The sequence below is a fragment of the Cotesia glomerata genome, linkage group LG8 (assembly GCF_020080835.1).
Source record: "Cotesia glomerata isolate CgM1 linkage group LG8, MPM_Cglom_v2.3, whole genome shotgun sequence".
NCBI lineage: Eukaryota > Metazoa > Arthropoda > Insecta > Hymenoptera > Braconidae > Cotesia > Cotesia glomerata.
In genome coordinates this window covers 13621381-13640975 of record NC_058165.1, presented here as the reverse complement: position 1 = coordinate 13640975, position 19595 = coordinate 13621381, and the positions used below count along the sequence as shown (strand labels likewise).

The 19595-nt window shown below is 33.2% G+C and overlaps 2 protein-coding genes and 1 long non-coding RNA gene across 3 annotated transcripts; all 3 read left to right on the top strand.

Moving 5' to 3' along the window:
- The first annotated feature begins 596 nt into the window (after window positions 1-596).
- On the top strand, window positions 597-2365 carry LOC123270134. Its single transcript, XM_044736072.1, has 2 exons — window positions 597-1032; window positions 1137-2365. Exons 1-2 carry the CDS (start codon window positions 597-599, stop codon window positions 2363-2365), a joined length of 1665 nt encoding a protein of 554 aa, XP_044592007.1.
- Window positions 2366-7735: 5370 nt separating this feature from the next.
- LOC123270133 lies at window positions 7736-8257 on the top strand. The gene has a single exon (XM_044736071.1). The coding sequence runs from the start codon at window positions 7736-7738 to the stop codon at window positions 8255-8257; it is 522 nt and encodes a 173-aa protein (XP_044592006.1).
- A 4214-nt stretch (window positions 8258-12471) lies between these two features.
- Window positions 12472-12977, top strand: LOC123270954. The gene is made up of 3 exons (XR_006510735.1): window positions 12472-12503; window positions 12573-12650; window positions 12966-12977. It is a non-coding gene; the product is annotated as an uncharacterized LOC123270954 (long non-coding RNA).
- The last annotated feature ends 6618 nt before the right edge of the window (window positions 12978-19595 follow it).

The window sequence follows — 19595 nt, the reverse complement described above, 5'->3', positions numbered from 1 at the left end:
ATACTGGAGCGCGTGTGAGAATGGCGCAATTGCGTCAAGAACAATCAGACGATACACGAGCTGAACGAAATAAAATCATGATATTAGAACAACGACAATCACACCGTTTTACTGTCAATAGACGCAGAGCGAATGACCAACAACGCCAACAGGCACATCAAACATTTGTAGCTACATCATTTCTGCGTCTAGCATTCCAGTATGAGCCCGATATTGGATATTATGCTCATTCAAAAGTAGTAAAAGGTGCTATGGACAAAGAATGCCCGTATTGTCATGCTTTGAAATTCAAAAATGAACCAACCAGAATGTGTTGCGAGTCAGGGAAGGTACAACTACCTGTAATTAAAACACCACCGGAACCATTGAACGGTTTGCTTATCGGCATAGATCCAGATTCTAACGTGTTCCTGAAGTCCATTCGAACATTCAACTCATGCTTTCAAATGACATCGTTCGGATAAAATTTATAAATAGCTCAACAAATATTTCAACAATACAATTCTACATTAAAAATCAGAGGCCAAGTTTATCATAAAATAGGTTCATTGCTGCCAATGCCAAACGAACCACATAAATTTTTACAAATCTACTTTATGGATGGCGAGGACTCTGGAAGCGCACTAGCCAATCGGGTGGATGCAAGTTATGGCTACAATAACCTTGATTCATTCTTTGTTAGACGCATCGTCAGCGAGCTGGATGCTCTATTGAATGAGCATAATGAATTGTTGAAAATATTGCAACCTCCATTATGCACAAGCGATAATCACGCTATTGTTATTAATCCTGATAAAACACCAGCTGGAGATCACATTCGTAGATTCAATGCACCTGATGCTGACGACGTTGCTGGAATCATGGTTGGCGATCGTACAGGTGCACGAGAAATTGTGATTCGTAGGAGAAATAATAATCTTCAGTTAATTGCTGATACACACCGTTCATATGACGCTCTCCAATATCCACTATTCTTCTGGAAGGGACAAGACGGATATAGCATAAATATTATACAACGAGATCCCGTATCAGGTACTTCATTTATTATGAATTTATTATTACACTTTTAACAAAACAATTGAATTATTAAACGCAATTAACTTAAATTAATATTTATGAATATATTATTATAAGAGCCGAAACAAACAAGAACGTTAAATCGAAGGATTATTATGCGTACAGATTGATGATTAGACGCGGGCTGGATAACGTCATTCTACGATTTCGAGAGCTTTGTCAACAATTCATGGTCGACATGTACGCGAAGATATACGGCGAACAACTACGATACTTACGATATAATCAACTCAAGCTACGTGTGGAAGAGTACATTCACTTGCGAGACGCTATTGTCAACAACGCCGACGCCGCCGAAATTGGTAACTCTGTCATTCTACCATCATCGTACGTATGCAGTCCACGTCACATGCAAGAGTATATACAGGATGCTCTGACTTTCGTTCGCGAATATGAGCGACCGTGTTTATTTATCACGTTCACATGTGATCCAAAATGGCTAGTGATTACATCTTTGCTGTTGCCTGGCCAAAATGCAATACATCGTCATGACATTACAGCACGTGTGTTTAGACAAAAGCTGAAGTCATCAATAAATTTTATTACTAAAACACATGTATTCGGTCCCACACGTTGCTGGCTGTATTCGGTTGAGTGGCAAAAGCGAGGATTACCTCATGCCCACATTTTGGTTTGGTTAATCAACAAAATCCGTCCTGAAGAAATAGATAATATAATTTCTGCAGAAATTCCCGATTCGTCTACTGATCAATTGCTGTTTGATATTGTTACAGCAAACATGATTCATGGCCCATGCGGTATTTTTAATCGTTCATCGCATTGCATGTCAGATGGAAAATGTACAAAAAATTTCCCTAAAGATTTCACTAACGATACAATCACAAATGTCGACGGATATCCAATATATCGTCGAAGGAATCCAGATAATGGCGGACAATCATTTATTAAAAACATCAGCAACACAGACATTGATATTGACAATCGTTGGGTCGTGCCATATTCGCCCCTGCTGAGCAAAGCATACAATGCTCATATTAATGTTGAGTTCTGTAGTTCTGTGAAGAGCATCAAATACATTTGCAAGTGTGTCCATAAAGGTAGTGACATGGCGGTGTTTAGAGTGGAAAATACCAATGTGAATGCTCCTCCAGATCAGCGTGTATATTTCACGAACGAGACAGCGATTGATCGTGCTATAAATCCACCAAAAACTACACTCACTGAATTTTTTGAATTGTGTAATCGTGCGGATGATTTTGATGCCTTTGCACATACTTTACTCTATTCACAAGTACCACGCTATTTCACATGGGCTCAAACAAATTAGTGGATACCTCGCAAGCAAGGCTCACCAGTTGATGCATGTCCCAATTTATTTGAATCAAACGCCTTGGGGCGAGTATTTACAGTGAATCCAAGACAGACTGAGTGCTTTTATCTTCGACTATTGTTGGTTAATGTTACTGGCCCATTGTCATTTCAAGATATACGTAAAGTGAATGGGCAACAGTATACTACGTATAAAGATGCATGCCTTGCACTCGGCTTGCTAGAAGATGACAATCAGTCAGAATGTATGCTTGCTGAAGCAGCATTGAACTGTACAGCAATACAAATTCGTCTACTATTCGCTATAGTGTTGACTACATGTTTTCCAGTCCGAGCAGAGATATTGTGAGATAATCACAAAGATTCAATGACTAATGATGTATTGCATCAACATCGTACACGGTGTAACGATCTAGCGATAACATTCAGCGACGATATGTACAATGAAGCATTGATTGATATTGAGGATCTTTGCATTATCATTGCCAACTTACCACTCAGTCATTCCGGTATGAATTCGCCAAATCGAGGTGCAACTGATTTAATGAACACTGGAATAAATCGTGAAATGCAGTACAACACTGTAGAAACGGCGGCGATTGTTACTCGCAATGTCCCACTAATGAATGAGGAACAAAGAACCATTTACGACCGCATTATGCTCGCAGTTTCAGCAGGACAAGGTGGGTTCTTCTTTTTAGATGCACCAGGTGGAACTGGCAAGACATTCCTTATTTCGCTAATTCTCGCCAAAATACGATCCAATAATGGCATCGCATTGGCCGTTGCATCATCGGGCATTGCGGCAACTTTATTGGATGGAGGCAGAACAGCTCATTCAGTATTTAAGCTACCACTAAATATTCAAAATAACCCTGACGCAGTGTGCAACATAAAAAAACAATCGTCCATAGCCACAGTGCTGAAACAGTGTAAAATTATCATCTGGGATGAATGTACAATGGTACACAAACATTCGCTTGAGGCGTTGAACAGGACATTGAAAGATATTAAAAACAACGACAAACTATTTGGTGGCACTCTGTTAGTCCTTTCAGGTGACTTCAGACAAACACTTCCCGTCATTCCACGTTCAACATACACTGATAAAATCAACGCCTGCTTAAAATCATCGACATTGTGGCGTAATGTTGAAATAGTACAGCTGAAAGTAAATATGCGCGTTCAAATGCTTCAAGATCCATCCGCTGAAACATTCTCAAAACAACTCTTAGATATCGGCGATGGAAAAGTCACTATAGCTGAAACTGGATACATAAAATTAGCGAATAATTTCTGCACAATCATTGATTCGCAAGATGCTCTCATTGAACAAATATTTCCCGATGTACACACGAATTACATAAATTTCGAGTGGCTTGCAGAAAGAGCAATGTTAGCTGCGAAAAATGTGGACGTTGACATTTTAAATCTGAAGATACAACAGTTATTGACAGGGGACTTGGTATCATATAAATCTATTGATACAGTTTGCGATGACACTGAAGCTGTAAATTTTCCAACAGAGTTGTTGAATTCACTAGATTTGCCAGGCATGCCACCACATAACTTACAATTGAAGGTTGGATCTCCAATTATTTTGCTTCGTAATTTGAACCCGCCACGGCTATGCAACGGTACGCGATTAGTCATTAAGAAATTAATGAAAAACTTTATCGAAGGCAGCATTTTAAATGGCAAGTTTCGAGGTAAAAATATATTGATAACATGAATACCTATTATACCCACAGATGTGCCAATTCAATTTAAACGTATTCAATTTCCGATTAGATTGGCATTTGCAATGACTATTAATAAATCCCAAGGCCAAACAATGTCTGTTTGTGGCTTAGATTTGAGCACACCATGTTTTTCACACGGACAATTATAAGTTGCATGCTCTCGAGTTGGTAAACCATCAAGTTTGTTTGTATTAGCTAAAGACGGGCTAAAAAAAAATATTGTTCACGCTTCAGCATTAAGAGATTAATATTATGTAATTAATTAATTATATAAATAATTATTACTTTTAATAAATTAAAACAATTAATGCTTGGTGTTTTGTTATTTTTAAACAACATTCCCTCATCGTTCACAGCGCTCCAGGCCTTTTTCACTCATATTCCACATCCTTATACACTTCCATTAAGTTAGTAATTTTTTTTCTACACTAGAAATTCTCTAGAAATTATTCACATGGCAAAACAACGTTTGCCGGGTCAGCTAGTTTTCTATAAAAATTAAAAGTAATGTCATGAGAATATCAATTTTTTTTCGTTCTTTCGAATACTCATTTACTTACGAATTTCTGCACATTCATAGTTTTAAATCTCAAATTACAAATTATTTCCATGTTAACAACACGACAAGTGGCGTCACAACTTTAAATAAAGTAAAAAAAGGACGATTAACAAATTCTATCATGCGCTAAGGATGACCTATTTTAAGGATGCAAGATTATGTCTAAAAAATAAAAAAAAAGTTAAAATTAATTTATTATTTAATATTTTCACGTCGTGCATTTGATTTTTTGATACTCAAAATTACAATATTATGTACCTGCATAACTTTATCTTATATAGATATTGCAAAAAACAAAATAAAATTTTTTTGTTAATTTAAAAATTTTTTTTCGAAACTGAAAAATTCATATTTTTGAAAAAAAAAAACACTTTTCCGAAAATTTCAGGATCTTTTAAAATCAGTACAAGGTATAATACAAAAAAAATTGAGCTAAACTTTTAATAGCACTCTTCATTTTTGACGATTTTAAAAAATTCAAAATTTGACAAATTTGGCATGTTTCAGAATTTTTTCCCAAAACATTTTTTTATCAATAGCCATAAGTGTTCCCTTTTAAATAAACGAAAGACCATTCTTGTATCTATAATAGCATTCGAGATATTGCAAAAACAAATTTGAAAAACTTGAAAAATCGCGAAATTTTGAATTTGCATATCTTTTGAAAATAATTTTTTTATTTCTTTTTTCTTTGGCAGAACTTAGTTTCATGATAAAAGAAAACTTCTGACCAAAATTCATCCAAATTAAAAGGGGTCGATTCCATCTATTGGTCGATTAGACATAAAATGACCCTACTATGAAATCTTTATATATATACCTGGTCTGAGCATTTTCCGAGTTATTATTTTTTCGGTGGCCCAAAAGAGTCTCACTGAGTAAAGAATATAACATCTTTGCTTAATCTTAAATTAAAATAAAGATTTTTAATTGTTAGATATATTCACCCAAGGATGGTATGAGTGCTCATACCGACAATAATGTTATGAAAATAAATAATAAGTAAAAATTAAAATTTAAATAATTTAATAAATAAAAAATTTAATGTAAAATTTAAAATTAGTCTAACATCAATTCGGATTGGGGATAATGGCTTAAAAAATATAGAACTCTTTAATTAGTAAAAACACCGATCTTCGGAAAAAATAGTAAATTATATATATACAGTGTATAGTGTATAGTGTACAGGGCGGACGTTATTTTTTCTCGTCCTGATTACTTGTATTTTTTGCCTATTTTTTACTTGTTGCACGGCTTTGGGCTGTTTAATATTAAAGTGTAGATTATTGTGCGTATTTTAAGGCATTAATCTCTACTGTTGGAGTTGTAGTTTTTTTTATTTCCGAGTAAAATAGTTATTGTGTTTTTGATTTGAGGTTGCGTTTTTGTTGAGCACATTTTCTCTGGCTCGCTCGCTTGTAACTGTAGCCTGCTGCCATCTAGCGTTGTCAGTTACAATGGTTGTGTGGTGTGCAATCTGCTGTCACAGTATTACCGATGAGTCAGCTACTGTCCAAACTAAAGATGATTGTAGACATTATTACCATGATTCATGTGTCAAAGTGCGTCTTAGTTAGCTAAACAAATCGCACGCAGCTGGGAGGGTTGCAAATACATGTCCAGTCTGTATTCCGGATTCTTCAGAAATACTAAAACAGATAAATGCACGACTCGACAGCGTTGGTAAGATTAATGAAATTAGTAAAAAGCTGAAAAAAATTAATGCTAACAAGATCAATGTGATAAGTAGAAAGCTGGAAAAAATCGATGCTAACAAGATCAATGAGATAAGCAGTAAGCTTGAGAAAATAGATCAGATTGGTGACATCAGTGTGAAAGAAGATAGTATGATGAGCAAAGTAGATGGGTTTAAAAAGTCTATTGCTTCGGTAGAGGGGAAGATGGATAAGTTGAGCCTTGATTATAACTTGCTGAAGACTACTGTTAAAGAGCTTGAGGAGCGTGTGGCTCTCGTTGAAAAGGTACAGCCTGGTGTTCCTGCTGACCTCGCTAAAGAAATAAAGTGTGCTGCGCAGAAGGTGTGTGATGGTAGTCTGGAGTTGAGAACACTCCAACTTGAATCTCAACTTTTGGCAGATGAAATAACAGTTGCTGGAATTTCTGAGGAACGGGCCGAGAAACTTATGGAGAAGGTTATGTTATTTTCCACTACTCTTGGAGTTCAGGTTACTGAAAATAACATTGTTAAATTGGAGCGACTTGGTAGAGCTGGTGCTGTAAATCGAAATGTACGAGTCAAGTTTGCCAATCAGAGATATGTCGATGATATCATGAGAGGAGTGTAAAGAGTAATCCTGTGAAGCTAGGTGCCATAATTCCTGCAGTGCAGGATGCGGATGTTCCGATTTATGTTCATAGGCGCCATCTTCCTTCTCTTTATAAGCTTCGTTCTGACGTACGTAAGGCCTATCCCAATATCCAGGCTAAGAATGTTTGGATTTTGTATGCGTCTGTCAATGTTCGATACGCAGATGACAAAGCTCCGTTGAAACTGTTGCCTTCAACGGGAGTAGGTCCTTTATGAGGTCTACTTGATTAACAGCGAGTGGTTCCTTCTATATCATCATTATCATCATCTAGGAGTGTGTCTAATATTGTTGTTGACACGTTGCGACCTCCGACGAATAAGAACTGTTTAAAAGTGTGTCATATAAATGCTCAATCACTAAGAAATGAGCGTCATTTTGAACTATTTAAAGAATATTTCCGAGTTAATAAGTATGATGTTATTGCTGTGTCTGAAACGTGGTTAAATCACTTGGTGTCTGATGAAATGATGTCCTTGCCATCATTTGTACTTCATCGTCATGATCGTCGTCTGCGGAGCGGTGGTGGAGTTGCTCTCTATGTTAGAGATGATCTAGTGTCTAAGTTTGTACTGTCGTCTGCAAATTTGGAAGATAAGCATCCAGAGTATCTGTTTATTGAAGTTTGCGGGTCGTCTAAAGAGTGAATCGTAATTGGAGTTGTTTACAAGCCCCCTAATACTGGCCATCTCGACGATTTAGAGGAGGATCTTGAAACTTTGGTTGCAACCTACAGAAACATGATTATTATGGGTGACTTCAACTCTGATTTGAGCTGCAGTAATTTTTACGGTAATCAGCTACGTAGACTATGTGTTGGTTTTAATTTGCATATTGTTACTTATCAAGTGACGCATCACCTGGAAAATTCTGATACCTGGATCGATGTCTGTATCGTCAATAATGCAGCAATGGTCCTGTCTTCTGAGCAGTCTGCCCAGCCGTTCTTGTCTGATCATGATTTGATATCTGTTACATATAACTATAAGGTAGAGCAGCAGAGATTCAGAAGTTTCACGTATCGGAGCTGGCACAGTATTGACGGTGATGTGTTAGCACGGCTGTTTGATGGAGTCAACATTGAAGATATGGAATCACAAACGACTGTGGATAATATGAATACCTGGTTTCATCAGCAACTTCGTCGGATTACTGACATTGCTGCTCCTGAAAGAACGATACATCTTCGTAGTCCCCCGGCGCCATGGTTTACTAGTTACATCAGGGATTTTCAAGCTGTACAGGATCTTCAGGAGAACTGACTATGCCTATAAGGAGTATGCCAGTGTGCGGCGTTTGGTGAAGCAGCGAATAAGTGAAGCTAAAAAGTGTTACTTTAACAAACAGTTAAGTTCGGCAAAAAATACGCAAGCGATGTGGAATGATCTGCGCAGACTTGGCTTGGTAAGGCGGAAGGGTACACAGTTTATTGTTGAGGTGGATTTGAATGAGCTAAATGACTACTTTGTGCAGTCGTCTGGCTACTCTGATCTTAATGTTGATGTAATTTCTCAGCACTTGATGATGTTACTGTTAAGAAGGCAATAATGCGACTTACTTCCAACTCTGTAGGTCCGGATAATTTCCCAATTAAGGCGTATAAATACTTAATATCGTTTGTGTTGCCATTTGTTACATTGCTTTTTAATTGGAGGAATGTATTAAATGGAGTGCCACAAGGCAGTGTGCTTGGCCCTTTATTGTTCTCGCTTTATATTTCGGATCTCTCTCAACAGCTGAGCTGTCGATATTTGCTTTATGCTGATAATTTAGTAATATACTTGCCCTGCTATCCAGAACAGATAAATGAATGTCTTGCTGCCCTGAATGCGAAAATAGTTAAAATTTTAGAATGGTGCAGTATCAATTACCTTAAGTTAAATGCATCGAAGACAAAAGCTGTGATTTTTGGTAGTAGAAATAAGGTTAACTGTAATAATTGTAAATATGCTGATTGTATTCGCGTAAATGATTGCATTATTCACTATGATACGACAATTAAGTATCTTGGCGTGTTAATTGATAGCACTATCACCTGGAAAAATCTGGTTATGAGTGTTTGTAATAGGGCAATGTGGGTTCTGGCGCAGTTGAAGATTAATAATGAAATCTTCAACGAAAAACTGCGTCTAAAGCTTGTCACCACGTTAATATTCCCAGTGTTTGATTATTGTTGTGCGGCTTACTGCAATTACTAATGACTCGCAAATGCGATTACAGCGCAAAATGAATTGCTGTGTTTGCTATATCTATAAAATTGCGAAGGCTGAACACATTACTCCGTACTTTAAGAGGCTGAGTTGGTTAAATCTGAGTGACAGAAGAAACTACTTTATAGCGTGCCTCTTTTACGAATAAATATATTTAAATTATCGTCAGCTATTGAAATGTCACTTAGAATTTATGCCGGTTGCGTTGCGTAGAGGCGATGTAAGGGAAGATTATCTGCGGCTACCTAGATCTTATTGTTGTATGTTAGATAACTCGGTTTTTGTTCGTGGTATACGTATCTGAAATGCGCTGCCAGCTGAAATTACAAAAGCCGAAAGTTTCGAAATATTCCGTAGACTGTGCTATGATTATTATTTACAAAATTATTGATCTGCTATATTGAACGTTTATTACTGCTATTGAAGGTTGTACTTGAAGGAGCTTTCAATAATACTTTGTATCACACAAGTATTTTTTATAAGCATGATTCACATGTTATTACTGTTAATTACTATATTTATTTTGATTTTATTTTTATGTATCTAAAACTCTGTACATCATACACTAATTATAAATGTATATTTGATAATGGTTCTGAGGGAGCCTAGGCTCCAGAATCCAATAAAATTATTATCTATCTATCTATCTATATATATATATATATAAGCAACTTTTTTTTTTCTTGTTACCGATAAACTTGAAAACTACTAGACTGATCGGCATGAGACCATGACCATTCGACGCGGAATTAATTGTAAAAGGTTTTAGGCTATTCATTTTTTTGAATTCCATCAACCCTTTACCATTTTTTTTCAAATTTATGCGGATAGTCATTTGTCTCTGCTACAAAAACAAATGGACATAACTTCTTGCAATGACTTTGACTGAAACTTTCAATGCTCATTTCAATTTTTTTTTTTTTCGTGTCAATTATTATTCATTTTTTGCAAGAAACTTACAATGAATAAGTCTCATTGAAAGTTACAATGAATATTAGTTAGAAAAATTACATTGATAAAAGGTGCATGCCAATTCGACAGAATTTGGAATCTATGCAAGTCAAAACTATACTCCAAATAAATTTCAAGTCTAGATCTAAAAATACATTTCTATTAAGTGTCCAGCGGAGTGGGCAGGTAGCAGCTAGTATATATATGGGGCATTCCACGCCAAATCGAACACTTTTGAATCCGACCCCTTTAGATTTTGTTGAAACTTTTCCATCCTTTTCTACCCTTTGGAAAACATTTTTGAAAATTTTTTCAAATTTTTTTGTCCAATCTCAAAAAAGTTCTGAATTTTTCGAAAAAATGGCTTTTTTATTTTCAAATAGCTATAACTTTTTTAGACATTAACTTTTAGGTACCTTTTTTTTTTAAAAAATTTTTGTTTTTGAATGAACTTTTCGAAAAAATATACGAAAAAAATTTAACATGATCAATTATATAAAATAATCGGTTTTTTTAAGTACAATCGTCATTTTTTCGAAGTCCGCCAATTTCTTTTTTTTTTTTTTTTCTCAAAAAAAACTTCAATTTATTTGACAACTATCCCCGCTAATCCTGAGCAGGGCCAATTTTTTTTTATATTTTTTTTATTTATTTAAAAAAAAATTTTGTTTAATTTTAAAAAATGAAAATTTTTTTTTTATAAATACTATTTATATAACAATAAAAATGTTAGTTAATGGTTTTGAGGTATTATAATTTCTATTTATTATCTTAATCTTCGATTATAATGACTGAAATTCAAATTTTGGCGCGTCAATAGGATCGATAAACTAGGGTATGGCAATCACAGACTTACCTATAGCCAGTTTAGTAGATACACGTGATTATGTTTCGATTCAAAAATCTATAGTGTTCCTCTATATTGAAATCTAGAACATAACCTATAAATCTTTTTTGCGTTTTAGTGTCGAATAAAAAATTGTTGTCATTACATTTGATAAATAAAAAAATTTCTCAAGTTTATGAACATGTTCCTGATTCACTCTTTATGGAAGTGTTAATTATTTTGATTTTACTATTCTCCATTTAGTGGAATAATTTCATTGAAACATCATGGCATCAATGAAGCAATTTGATCGATGTTGTAATCCTTTTGGGCTGGCGTCTCATTGTAAAAACATTGGTTTGCGTCCAGCGACTGACATTATGAAAGAAATGTTCGGATTGAGTAATTATTATTTATTATGCAGTTCATGTCGAAAAGAAGCTTATAAGGTAGTTAAACAACAAACAAATACTCGTGATGATCCTAATGTTGATTCAAGTGATCACGAAGGCAACTCTAGTGACAGTAATGAAAACGATGATCATTTTGATAGCGATAGTAATACAACTGCCACAGATATACCATTATCATTATCATTCCGTAAGGTTTTTAAATTATTTATACGTTTCTTAATTGAATACATTTTGAGTTATTACATGTTTTTATTATTTTTTAAGGTTCTATGTCATTTGATAACGAACCAAAAAATTCACAACCAAGCTCGGCATCTCAAGTTAGCGCTGCAATTCAGTTACCTGTAATAAATCATGCATTACAGCTGTTAAATCAATCACCAATCCCATCAAGGAAATTAAATGACAATCACCTTTTAAACAACAAAATAAATCAGATATCTGACAGCTTGAAAAAGGTTTTACTTTCTTCAACTGATGAAGACCCGGTCGATGATGATGGTGAAAATTTTCGCGCTTTAATAAAATTACTGCAAGACAAATTTAACGATAAAGAAACGGATAAATCATTGAAAATACAGATTTTAACATTATTACCTGAACAATGGAGTGAAAGACGTATTTCTGAAACTATAAATACATCAAGACATATGTCAAGGGTAGCAAAAGCGTTGGTTGAAGAAAAAGGTCTACTTTCAGTACCTGAATCAAAATTAGGTATATATAGCATTAAATTTATGTCTTAAACACAACTAAAGACTCACTTACTCAACATCTTTTTTTATAGGGAGAAAAATTGCAGATCAAGTGAAATTGAAAGTTGAAAATTTGTATAATGATGATGAGTACAGTGCTCCGATGCCAGGTATGAAAGATTTTGTTTCAGTTCGAAATGATGATGGTAATCGTGTACCCGTCCAAAAAAGACTTGTCCTGTCTAACTTAAAAGAATTATACCAATGTTTTCGGGAAATAAATGCTGCAGAGAAAATTGGATTTTCGAGATTTGCTTCTCTGCGACCTAAACATTGTGTGTTAGCAGGGCCAAGTGGAACACATCCCATCTGTGTCTGTATGATCCATCAAAACGTTAAGTTAATGATGCTTGGTAATTATCAAATTCATTAACAGTTATAAATGTGTGAATTTTTATTTAACTAAATCACAAATGTTTCAGGTGCGAATATTCATTCTCTAACAAGAAATACAGATATATCCATTACACACTATAGTGATTGTTTGAGTTTGATTGTATGTAAATATCCATCGCTTCTATGTTATTTGGGTAGATGTGAAAACTGTCCAGGGGTAGATGAGTTGAGTAACCTTTTACTGGCATGTTTTGAAAATCACGAAATTGAGAATATTACATATAAGTATTGGATATCTAAACCGAGAAGCAGTTTAGAAACTATTATTAAACCTATAGAAGAATTTATTGAAGATTTTTGTACTGAATTGAAAACTCTTCTACCTCACTCATTTATTGCTAAAGAACAAGCAAAATTTTTGAAAACATTGAGAGAAACATTAGAACCAAATGAATTTATCATTATTTGTGATTTTGCAGAAAATTACGCGTTCGTAGTGCAAAACGCGGCATCTGGTTTTCACTGGAACAATAATCAAGCAACAATTTTCCCAGTAGTGATTTATTATAAAGTAAATGGCGAACTTGAACACAAAAGTTTAGTAATTATTTCAGATTGTAATAATCATGATGCCGTTGCTGTACATGTTTTTATCAAATTAATAACTGACTCTGCGAAAAGTCTTCCTGTACGTTGTAACAAAATTTATTATTTTTCTGACGGGGCTCCTCAACAATTTAAAAACTTTAAAAACTTCGTAAATTTATATTATCACGAAGAGAATTTCGACATTCCTGCTGAATGGCGTTTTTTTGCGACAGCCCATGGCAAAGGTCCATGTGATGGTACTGGTGGTACCATTAAACGATATGCAGCAAGAGCAAGTCTCCAACTTGCGGTTGACAAAGAAATAACAACGCCTGAAGAACTCTTTGAATGGACTTCTGATCCGGACAACTTGCCAACCATCATAACTAAGTTTTCCCCAGAAGAGGATTATAAAACAGCAGTAAATGATTTAAATGAAAGATTTTTAAAAACAAAACCGATTACAGGAACTCAACAATTACACTGTATAATTCCAGACAAAAATGGTTGTTTGTACATTAAAAACTTTTCAAATTCCAACGAGCACAAAATTTGTAAAATATTTAAACGCCAGAGACGTAATTAATAAATTGTTGAATAATTTTTCAGTCATTGAAAATTTACTTTATTAATCATTAATCCTAGTCGAAAAAATAGAAAATTAATATAATAAATAGAGATTATAATACCTCAGAACCATTAAATAATATTTTTATTGTTATATAAATAGTATTTATGAAAAAAAAATTTTCATTTTTTAAAATTAAACAAAAATTTTTTTTAAATAAATAAAAAAAATATAAAAAAAAATCGGCCCTGCTCGGGATTAGCGGGGATAGTTGTCAAATAAATTGAAGTTTTTTTTGAGAAAAAAAAAAAAAAAAAGAAAATGGCGGACTTCGAAAAAATGACGATTGTACTTAAAAAAAACCGATTATTTTATATAATTGATCATGTTAAATTTTTTTCGTATATTTTTTCGAAAAGTTCATTCAAAAACAAAAATTTTTAAAAAAAAAAAGGTACCCAAAAGTTAATTTCTAAAAAAGTTATGGCTATTTGAAAATAAAAAAGCCATTTTTTCGAAAAATTCATAACTTTTTTGAGATTGGACAAAAAAATTTGAAAAAATTCTCAAAAATGTTTTCCAAAGGGTAGAAAAGGATGGAAAAGTTTCAGCAAAATCTAAAGGGGTCGGGTTCAAAAGTGGTCGATTTGGCGTGGAATGCCCCATATATAAGAGATTTCCACCTATATATTGACTCATCACGATATCTCTGGAACCATAGTGCGTAGGACTTGAAATTTTGTAGGAACATTCCTTTCGCCGAGTAGAGGTCAGCTAAGAACAGATTTTACGAAATTCCACCCACAAGGGGGGTTGCGGGGGCTTTAACAATGAAAAATTCCCATTTTTAAACTATAGCTCCTATCGACTCCAATTTTAGTAGGAATCTTCTATATGTGATGTAGAAATGATCAACAAGCGGATTTTATAACAATCTACTCCCAATATGGATTGCGGGGGTGGGCGTTAACAATGAAAATTAAAAATTTCCAAGCTTTAGCTCCTACAGACCCTTAATTTTGTATGAATTTTTTGTAAGTGATGTAAAAATAATTAATGAACGAATTTTACGATATCCTACCCCACAGGGGGTTGCGGGGGTGGGTCTTAACAATGAAAATTCAAATTTCTGTGTTGTAGCTCCTATAAGCTCCAAATTTGATAAGTATCTGCTGTATGCAATGAGTTGAAACTAAGGAAACGAAAGTATTTACTAGAGTTATAGATTGAAATATAGATTAACTATAAAGTTGAAATACCAAAATGAAATCATCTTCTTCTTATATTTATATAGGAGACTTTCTATAGATATAGTCACTCATCACGATATCTCTGGAACTATAAGACCTAGAGACTCGAAATTTGGTAGGAATATTCCTTTCGCTGGGTAGAAATCAGCTAAGAACAGATTTTACGAAATTCCACCCACAAGGGGGGTGCGAGGGCATTAACAAAAATTCCCGTTTTTAAACTATACTTCCTATCGACTCCAAATTTGGAAGGAACCTTATGTAAGAGATGTAGAAATAATCTATAAGCAAATATTACGATATCTCACCCCAGAGAGCGTTGCGGGGGTGGGTACTAACAATGAAAATTTTAAATTTTCAAGCTATAGCTCCTACAGACTCCAAATTTTGTAGGAATTTTCGCTAAGAGATGTAGAAATAATATACGACCGAATTTTAAGATACCTCACAGGAGTTTGCGGGGGTAGGTGTTAACAATTAAAATTTTTAATTTCCAAGCTATAGCCCCTATAATCTCCAAATTTAGTAGAGGTCGTCTATATATGATATAAAAATGATCTAATAATAGATTTTACGACGAATCAACTCCAATAATGATAGTGGGGGTGAGTGTTAACATTAAGAAATCTTAATTCGCAAAATATAGCTTCTAAAAACTTTAAATTTAATAGAAATTTTTTATCTCTTATGTAGAGATCACCTCAAAATCGATTTTAATAAAGTCTACTTCCAATAGGAATTGCGAAGGTGGGTGTTAAAATTTAAAATTTTCATTTCCAAACTGTAACTTCTACACGGAAAAAAGAAAACTCGAAAAATTACAGTATATAATGCACCGTAGCGCTTCGTGATGGAAACTGGAAAAATGACAGTTTCATATTGTAATTATTACAGATTTTGTAAGAATTACATTGTAGAATGTAATATTTACATTGCAAGCTCTGAATATTAAATTAAAAAATTGAATTTAGAAAAATGTTATTTCAAACTGTAATTTTTCTAGTTTTGATTACGACGGAACCGATTTTACATTTTATACTTTAATATTTCGAGTTTTCTTTTTTCCGTGTACAGATTCCAAATTCGGTGAGAATCTTCGTGTATGATGTCCAGTTCAGTTAAGGGATTGCAAGGGCGTTGATAATGAAAATTTCCTGTTTGTAAAATATAGCTCTTATAGACTCCAAATTTGGTACAAATCTTCTATATGTGGTGTAGAAATAATCTAGAAGCGGATTTTATGACGAATCACCCCCAATGAGGATTGCGAGGGTGGGTGTTGACAAAAAAAAATCTTAATTTCCAAAATATAGCTTCTACAAGCTGTATATTTGGTAGGAATCTTTTATTTGTCAGGTAGAGATCATCTCAAAACGGATTTCAATAAATTCTACTTCCGACAGGGATTGCGGGGCTGGGTGTTAGAATTTCAAATTTCCATTTTTAAACTGTAACTTTTACAAACTCGAAATTAGGTCGGATTCTTTCATTTGTTATGAGGAAATCATCTCAAAACGGATTCCAAAAAATTCTACTTCCGATAGGGATTGCGTGGGTGGGTATTAAAATCTAAAATTTTAATTTCCAAACTGTAACTGCTGCAGATTCTAAATTTGGTAGGAGTCTTCGTGTACGATGTCAAATTCAGCTAAAAATGGATTTTCTCGAATTCTAACCCCAAAAGGGATCGTGGGTGCATTAACAATAAAAATTTCTCATCTCCAATCAATAGTTTTTATAGACTCGAAGTTTTGTTGGAATCTTTCATTTATAATGTAGAAATCATCTTGAATAGGATCTTACGAAGTTCCTTCCCCACATAGGAGTGCTAAAGTGAAAATTGTCAAAAAATTCATATTCGTCAAATACAGTTCCTACAAATATAAAATTTATAAAAAAAACAATCGTCTCTTTGGCAGCGGTAAAAAAGTCATTGTAACGTTTCCAAAATTTAACATTACATAGAGCTATTCAGTCAACGGACTAAGAATTTTACATAAATTTTATTTTTGCTGATCACATAACCGATGAATTATTCTTGTTACGGGATCGCGAAAATGTAACAGATTAGAAGCATTGCATTTTCTAAACACATGAGATATCGAAAAGAAATTTGAGATATAGAAAATATGAAAAAAAATAAGAAAAAATAAAACTTAAAATTTAATTTATTTCCTGTTCAATTCGCCCAGCGAAGCGGGCGGGAACCGCTAGTATATATATATATATATATATATATATATGCTATATATATATATATATATATATATATATATATATATATATATATATATATATATATATATATATATATATTAGAGTGGGCCAAAAACAACTTTTAATTTTTTTTCTTTTAGCTACCGCGAAAATATCGTCCAAGATGACGAAAAAATTCTGGTAGAGTTTGAGCTCTTAATATCAATATCTAGAGGTGTCACATGGTGATTTTTGATTTCTTATTTAAATAACACGGAATTTTTTTTTTTTTTTAATTTCGATGTATCTTAACGAGTATTTCTGTGGTAAAATAAATAGATATTTTTGTAGGAAATTGAACGGCCTACAAAAAAGGTCGGATATAATTTTTTGTTAAGTCAACTCGATTAAAAGTTATTCGCAGTTATATTTCAAGTTAAAATAATATACGATGACTTTCACAATTTTTTTATACTTTTTAACAATAAAACGGCTTAAAATCATAAAACGACATATTTTTCGTGATTTTTCTCGCTGCTTACTTCCCAAAATTATTTAGAAAAACTTATTTTATATGATAACCTATTCCCAATACGGATTGCGGGGGTGGGTGTTAACAATGAAAATTTTAAATTTACTAGCTATATTTCCTACAGACTTAATTTGGTAGTAGTCTTTTATTGGTGATGTACAGATCATCTCAATACGGATTTCAATAAATTCTACTTCCTTTTCTGTATACAAAAACAAAATTTAATATAACCTGAAGAGAAACAGGAAATTCCAGATATGGCCTCCAGGGTCAACCGATTTAAATATTTTTTTTTTCTTAATAATTAGATATTAGCTAAAAACAAATTTCGCGATAATTGGGTTCATATGCTGACCGTGTCAGAGAGATGTGTAGAATAGAAAAAATGTTGTTGTTTATAAACTAGGACTTTTTGAAACATGAAATTTAGGATAAGTCTATTGGGTTTCAATGAAATATTCTAAAAATTTCCTTACAAAAATCGTCTCTCTGGCAGCAGGGGAAAAGTCATTGTAAGGTTTTTAAAACTTAATATTAATGATTTGTAAAAAATTTGTAAAAAACATGTTAAATTTATTTTATGTAAAAAATTTATGTCACTGAAAAAATTTTGAATAACAGAAAAATTCTTCGCATTTGAAGCTAATTAGATTTCAACTTTACTTATGAGACTTGCAATGACTTCAACTAAAACTTTCAATGCTCCATTTGGAATCTGTGCAAATCAAAACAATACTCCAATTAAATTTCAAGTCTAGATCTAAAAATGCAATTCTACAAAGCCCTCAGTGAAGCAAGCGGGTAACAGCAAACTAATAAATAATAGATATGATCGCATCAAAATTGAAATCATTTTTCAACGCTTTTATTCGAATTGTGTACTATATAACATAAATTTTTATCAATAATTTTGGGAAGTAAAAACGAGAAAAATCACGAAAAATATGTTGTTTTATAATTTTAAGCCGTTTTATTGTTAAAAAGTATAAAAAAAATGTGAAAGTCATCGTATATTATTTTAAGTTGAACTTTAACTGCGAATAACTTTTAATCAAGTTGACTTAGCAAAAAATTATATCAAACCTTTTTTGTAGGCCGTTTAATTTCCTACAAAAATATTTATTGATTTTTACCACACAATAACTCGTTAAGATACATCAAAATTCAAAAAAAAAAAAAAAAATTCCCGTGCTATTTAAATAAGAAATCAAAAATCACCATGTGACACCTCTAGATATTGATATTGAGAGCTCAAACTCTACCAGAATTTTTTTTTCGTCATCTTGGACGATATTTTCGCGGTAGCTAAAGAAAAAAAAAATTAAAAGTCTTTTTTGGCCTACCCTAATATATATATTAGGGTGTGCCAAAATGTAACTCCCGTGGAGAACCTTTTAAAATTGGAATTTTGAGTTTCGCTTTTAACAGGGGCTGTATTTGGGCATTCCCTGAGATATTTTGGGTTGAGAGGAAGGATATGATTTTCATAGAATTTTTTAACAGAAGCTTAGTTTGGGCATTTCCGGTGAAAGTTCAAAATTTGGCCAGAAGTGCCCAATTAAATCTCCTGTTAAAAATCCTATAAATAATCAAATGAATCCTCTCACTCCGAATTATCTCAGGAAATGCCTAAACACAGCTGCTGTTAAAAGTGGAACTTAAAATTCCAATTTTAAAAGGTTCTCCACGAAAGTTACATTTTGGCACACCCTAATAAATATATATATATATATATATATATATATATATATATATATATATATATATATATATATATATATATATATATATATATATATATATATATATATAGCTGATACCCACCGCTTCTGCTGGGCATACAATAAAATTTTATGTTGTAACCTAGATGAAAAATATAAACAAAATGATTAATTTCAAAAGATAATTAATATAAATTTTGAATTAGAGAAAAGTGATTGTTTATGATAACCGGTGTTAGCGAGTATTAAATATA